The following is a 7238-nucleotide window of genomic DNA, read 5'->3' on the forward strand; positions in this document are numbered from 1 at the left end:
AGCCATTTCAATTAGAGGTATACGTTTGATAAATCACGACTTTGTTTTATGCATGTTATTGAAAATGTATACACACATTAAATACATTATAAATAAGACCAAATAAATAACAGGCTCTCGTGTTTTTCATCTCATCAGTAAACAAACAGAATGTATGCTAGCCTTTCATATTTGATTCAACGATATAAGTAGGCTGCAATTATTAGAACAATACGAGCATTCAGGCTCCCTCATATGGAAGAAATTCTGAAAAAAAATATTTGGTGACCCTAATTACATCTCCGGTCTTTGGGAATGATTGGTTTAGTCTATAAAATGTCAGAAAATAATTGAATATGTTTTGACCGACAGGCAGAATGCACCAAAATATTGAGCTTACGAGGATATTATCATATTATTATCATATTATAGCATCAAATCCTCACATTGGGGAAGCAGAAACCAGAGAACGTTTGGCATTGTCGCTCAAAAAAAGAACTTAAACGATTGATCGATTATCAAAATCTTCTGAAGATTGACTAGTTGATTCGTTCTCTAATTGTTACAGCTCTAGATCACACCATCCAAGTATGAAAGCATGATGGAAAGCCAGTAGGGACGATATGATCTAGAATTATTTATTAAGCAGCCCGCAATCAGTAACAAACTACTACTGCCTTCGCCAGGCAAGAGTAAAGTTAAGTAATTTTATTATCTATTAAGGCCTTTTTTGAGGAATCTAAATTAAACTTCAAGACTTTAAGACCTGCAGAAACCCTGCGTGTACTGAATTATATGACATTGTACATGGGTTTCTATTTTTCTCTACTGCATATACAGGTACTACATAAAGGGTTTTACTCTATGTGAGCAGCACACAGAGAGTTCGAGGTCTTCCTCTTCCACTTTCACCAAAACCAGAGATGTACCTATATATAGCCTCCTCAGCTGCCACACTACTACGCTTAGATATGCGCGTGTCTGAACACGAAATGCCTGAACTCATCCTTCCTCTACTAACCCGTCTACTAACCGCAGCCAACGACACCAACCGCAACTGAGGGTCTTTAAATAAACAGTTTATGGCTCCAACTAAGAATTATGTTTTCATTAGTGAATTAATAGTTTAGAGCAGTTACAATGTCCTTAATCCCAAACTGATGTCTTCATATTGCTCGTTTGTCTGACCAAACAGTCCAAAACCTAAATATATTCTGTTTACTATCACATAAGATGAAGAAACACATTCTCACAACGCAGCAGCTGGAGATGGGAAGTGTTTGGCTGTTTTTGCTTTAAAAAAATAACTGACATGATTAATTTGATTAGCAAAACTGTTGCAGAATTGTCTGTCAATCAACCTAGTAGATAAATAGACCTGTCGTTTCAGCTCTAAATGTGATTTTAACACCATTTCAGTTAATTGGGTTTGTTGTTTTCCTTCATTCATCACCGTCTCAGGTTAGTTTATGTGCGCAAACAAAATGACGACAACAAAACAGTGGAAAAGATACCAAATGTATGGCTGCAATATGTAGGATAATTGATTAATCTCCTGATTGTTTTCTATTATATATCAATTTAGTCTATGCAGCATCAAGAAAATAGTGAAAAATTGCCAATCACAAGCCCAAGGCGACTTCTTCAAATGTCTCGTTTTGTGTGACCAATAGTCCAAAACTCAAAGATAATCAGTTTACTATCCTCTATGACAAAGAAAAGCAGCAAATCCTCTCATGTGAGAAGCTAAAAACCAGTGAATGTTTTGCATTATTTCACTATTTTTTCTCGCGAAAATTGTCATTTTTCTGCATCAACTAATCAATTGATATTTCCAGCTCTAACTAAATGAATTCCACCGGGCGCTTTACAGCACCCCACTGCACCTACGGATGGGTTAAAGGCAGAGGTCAAATTTCACATATGTACCTGTATGTATATGATAATTCTAATGAAGTTCAAGACATCATAACAACAACAAGCAAGCACGAGGGGTATGCTGTATACATAAAAGAAACTAGAGTAAATGTTGGGGTAAATGTTGGGTCACTTCAGTATTTTGTACTGCATGAGAAAAAAAAAACACAACTTGGCCTACATTCACGCAACAGAGAATATTTTAGTGCCCCAAACGTTCATGGGGGGGGGGGGAAGACGGGCACATGCAAGCAAGCAGACATAAAAAATTCTTCGAATATGAAAAAATTCAGGAGGAACATCACATGATCGTCCCGGCTATCCAACACTACAGAGCGCTACTTAATCAGAAATTAGATGAAAGCTAAAAAAATATACAGAAGAACATTATGTCCATCTAGAAGACACTCCCTCTTAAGTGATTTCTTTTCTGAATATGCCCTTCTTTCTTTGTCACACGCATATTTTGATGATAAAAATGTACATTTTTCTATGCTAGTGTGTTTTATAGCAGTCTTTCATGCATTATTGAATTGATCTGAACAGGTGTGTGAATCCTTTCCAGAATGAACTATCAATAAAACATTTTAAACAGAGCTAGAGAAGACATAAAGAGACCCTACAGACTTGTCCAAAAGTGGCATTTAGTCCTCCATTTAAAACAACTCATCAAGCTTCCTGCATAATTTTTACGCTTCTGCTCCAAGTGAGACAGCGCTGCAGCTACTTTGAGTCACAGAGGAAGTGAAATTAGCTTTTTCCTGGCTCAGAAAATGACAGATGTACCGGAGCCAAACAAGTCTTTCTGCTCCTTATGTAGTCAGGAGGGCGTCTTGGATCCAAAATTGACCACCAGCGTCTTCAAGGAGCAACACAACACGGTGCAAAGATTATCGCCTGCCTGTCCAAACTACGCTTCTCTTCACTCATCTAATGTTTAAAAAAAACATGAGACTGTGTGTGGTGTGCTCACATTTGATGAGAGGGGGTTTACTCCTCGTGCACTGTAGAGCCTACTAGTAATGCTGTTGCGTGTCCCTAGTAACCACAGTGTGATCGAGCAGAGAGACAGCTGGGCTTAAGCTAAGCACGAGGATGATGGCTTGGCCGGGTGATGAGTCAGAGACTAACAGCACTGAGCGGGGAGCGCGCTCACGCCCACACCTACAAATCACCTGGATTAAAAGGTACTACACTGGACTGTGGAAAAGGCTCAGCTACTGAGAAGGACCCATTCACAAGAAGGAACTATCTGCCACTCAGTGTGGAGAAGTTTACTTCTTAGCTGCTGCTTCAGGAGCAACTGAATTTGACTTTAACTGATGAGTTCAGATTACATTACATACAGCCAATGGATGCATTTCTCGACTGGCAGTACAGCTGCTGAAACAACACACATATCCAGTCTATGCGTAATATCTCATGTCATAGATTTTGGGATAATCATGAATTTCTCGCTCAAGTTATGTAATTTTTCAACTTGAGTGGGCTCATCTTTGCCTCAGTTCACGCCACCTTCAGTAAAATTGCTGTCCGACTGCCTTCATTTACGTCTTTCCTGTGACAATCTATGCATTTGTGTCAACCGCTTCAATTCTGAACACCACTTCAACTTCAACAGTTGCACCTAAACAATAAGAACAGATGAAACGAGCTGCTTTGTGAATACATCCCAGGCCTACATCACATCATTACACACAACCCTGCCTAAAGAATTCTAAACACACTAGCCGTGTTTTCCATTCACATATTTTTTACACACATTTTGAATTATCTCATTAGAAAAGCTGTATGGAAACGGCAGAATTTCATAAAACTCTTAAGTTTTTACGCTCGCTTGAGGTGTTTTTTGTCTTTGTCGGAAAAAAAGAGTTGATGCGCTACATGCTGTATGGAAAAACGCCTTTGCCGAATAAGTTCTGACCTAGCGAACATTTAACTCACGTGTCTGATGATCAGCCGTTTCCCCCGTAGAAGTCTTCTCGGATATTCCCATTATGTGTGATGGCTTGTCTTTGTCGCCGGACAGAATGGGAAAATGGTCAATAGGGGTACAGCGATACATCGATTATGGATCAATATATCAATTCAACGATCAACAGTCCGATATCGCCGATTGCAAAGTGAAAATATCGAGATACGCCTTTATTTTGAAATCCAACATGCCACGTCTGTGTCACCGTTTCCGTCCAAGCGCAGCTCCTTCCTTTAACATTCATACAGTGCTTATACATGAGAAATGTGGCTATTTTTATTCTTTTTATTAAGAAAGAAATTTAAAATGTCTGGAAAAAGCCCAGTAATAAAATTGTCAAATCATATTTTAGTTGTTTTTTTGTGAGTTGATATAAATATATGTCGTTAAATAGGCATAATGATATCGCCTCATATCAATCGCGAGCCCCTGAATTGAATCTGAATTGTATCGTGGCAGACATTGTGATATAAGCAAATATATTTTTGTCCAAATAATCAATATAATATTGTATCGTGAAGAAACTTGCGATTTACCCCCCTAGTCAATACTAGTTGACATTAAAGAATAGTTCAAACTTGCCCAATTGAAACAAATTCCTGAAGACTTCACTCCATTTTTCTCTTGCAGATATAGTTAGATGGACAATAGACAATTTGTTTTGTTTCCGGTTCACTTCCTCTACTAATTCTTCTACTGTGTTTACTGGCGGATTACAGCCATACGTAGCCTATAACGCCAACGTCTACGTCTACGTCTGACCAACTACGCCATAGCCGATTTTATTCCCTCCAAACACGCCTAATTTGCATTTCTTTTTTTTGTTTGCTTAAAATTTGGACAATTAATTGGAAAGACAGCCAGACATGGTTTGAAGAAATCACCCTACAACTGAACCAGAGGAAGTTGACTTTTCAAATTAAAATCTGCAACACTAATTTCTTGAGATTTGCACATTTCTACGCAGGGTCGGATTGCTATTGGTTGTTTGTCTATCAGTTTTTAAAAAAGCATCATTCTGGTATCACTTTGCTGATTGCAGAATTGAAACTGATCTTGTCAAAAGTGTATATCACTTATTACATCTGTTGAATATGTTAGGCATTCAAAAGCACATGAAAAAAAACTCTTGCATCCTAGTATAGGCCAACATGAGTGTAAAAAGGTCTGACACTGGTACTGGACACTATACAACCATGCTGCTGTATCCCTATTTATCATTATTAATTAACGTGAGTAAATAATGTCTGCAATATAGCAAACCTACATAAAAACACTCCACTCTGCAAAGGTAAACATGCATTAAATACTAGTCCTCCCTGAGAAATGTAGCTATGGGCTTGAGGAAATCCTGGAAGCACCAGGTGTGTTTTTTGCAATGTAGCAGCAGCTGCTGTTATCATAGATAAGAACTTGGATGGCTTGCACTGATTACGTGTATGTGTGTATGTCTCACACACACACACACTTGTGGATGATTGTACAATATCTCACAAACATTCCCCTGGACGCTCACACTGCAGCACCTGTTTTAACATTTATTTAAGCACTTAAAATAATGCATCTAGGTTTTTCTTAAATGCCACCGTCTTTTTTTCTATAGAGCAACAAAAATAAACAAATTCTTCACTGTGGCAAAAAACAAAATTAGATTTTCTCTGCAAGCTGCATTCAATTATTGCATGTATAAGGGCACATTTCACAATCAAAATGAGGAACTATGTAGAAATAAATGGAGGTAGACACATTTTGCCTATAATAAAAAAATTGCATGTGCATTGTGCATTGCATTGTGTCGCTGGGTGTATATTCAAGATTCAAGAGTTTTATTTGTCATTTGCACCTAAGTACATTTGAATTCTGAGCAGTTTACATATATATTACGTATATAGGAAAACAGCTGATTTTCTGTCTGCATGCTTTATCATTAGATCCCTGCATCCCTTAACATAATGCATCTGGGTTTTTCTTAAATGCCACCATCTTTTTTTTTTCTATAGAACAACAAAAATAAACAAAATCTTCACTGTAGGCAAAAAAAAAATCTTTTTCTCTGCAAGCTGCATTCAATTCTTGCATGTACTTAAAATAATGCATCTAGTTTTTTTTTAATGCAACCATCTTTTTTTGTTCTATACAACAACAAAAATAAACAAATTCTTCACTATGGCAAAAAAAATAATTTGATTTTCTCAATTCTTCGTGCATGTAAGGGTGCATTTCACAATCAAAATGAGGAACTATGTTGAAATAAATGGAGGTAAAAGACACATTTTGCCAATAATTGCATGTGCATTGTGCATTGCATCGCTGGGTATTATATAGGAATACAGCTGATTTTCTGCATGCATTTATCATTAGATACCTGCATCGCTGCAAAGTGCCTTTGTTATCATATAGGAGGAATAATATGGAGCTGGCCCTGCAGATCTGATCGATAAAAGCGCCATCCATCCATCCCTGCTGTGTGTGCTAACCACAGTCGCATGGCGGGGTTGAAGCAATGACAGCCTCTCAGTAGATTACTTTGTCACAAAAACAGTTCATGTAAACTGCTTATAATGTGTTTTACTGCACGTTTTATGATTGTTTTCCCACCCTATTGCTGTCATCTTGGACGGAGACGGAGAGACGAAGAGACGCACTGTGCCTCCTCCTCCTCCTCCTGATGGCGTTGGTACAAATTTAAATGGTTTTTTAAAGCTAAAATATTTGACACAGGTTGTATATTTTTGGACAAACTCGACGGGGTTTTGTGTGTTAGTCGTTTGTAGGAATTAGGAGCGTATTATGGTGGAAACACGTCGTGAACAAACAACGTAAACACACCACCACGACGCGGAAGGAAGGAAGGAAGGTCCTAGTTAAATCCCCACACACACACACACACACGCACACAATGCCTACGAAACACGACGAGCAGACACATAATAACCGCGCACACGTTTACTAGGTAACCGATTTTAAATACGGTGTAAATAAAAGTCACATTATAAACACACAAACTGGGCCTTTGGTTTGTTTTTGCTCCGGAGGCCTCGCTTTGAATCCGCGGTCTCCAGTGACGCAACGCATCCGCCTCACACGCGCCCAACAAACGGCTCTCTCTCGCCTCAGTAACCGTTAGTTTCTTTCTCTCTTTATATTCCTTACCGGGTCCGAGCGCTTCCATGGCCGAGGCCTCTCTCTCCGTCTCTGTCCCGGCCTGGCGGCTCCGTACCGACGCTGATATTGGGGGCGGTATCGCGAAGCTTAAAAGGTGTCTAATTTAAGAAAAGGGGGGATAATATATAGATAGATGCGCTGATGACTGCTGACTGAACTAACTGACCTGAGCTACCAACGCTGCTGCTGGTTTCTGGGGGAT

General features: G+C 38.8%; 1 protein-coding gene across 14 annotated transcripts in view; it reads right to left on the reverse strand.

The window, feature by feature from the left end:
* Positions 1 to 7238, reverse strand: part of ago4 (argonaute RISC component 4) — a 30332-nt gene extending 23094 nt beyond the window's left edge. For 9 of the 14 annotated variants that reach the window (XM_074614370.1, XM_074614367.1, XM_074614366.1 and 6 more), the window contains exons 1-2: positions 7025 to 7238; positions 3841 to 3909 (exon numbers count right to left, since the gene is read on the reverse strand). In XM_074614370.1, the coding sequence (XP_074470471.1) occupies positions 3841 to 3909; positions 7025 to 7043 (88 nt within the window). In that variant the 5' untranslated portion in view covers positions 7044 to 7238. The remainder of the gene's footprint in view (positions 1 to 3840; positions 3910 to 7024) is intronic. The other 5 variants (XM_074614373.1, XM_074614371.1, XM_074614369.1 and 2 more) reach the window with 1 other exon arrangement.

Source organism: Sebastes fasciatus, chromosome 17 (assembly GCF_043250625.1).
Source record: "Sebastes fasciatus isolate fSebFas1 chromosome 17, fSebFas1.pri, whole genome shotgun sequence".
NCBI lineage: Eukaryota > Metazoa > Chordata > Actinopteri > Perciformes > Sebastidae > Sebastes > Sebastes fasciatus.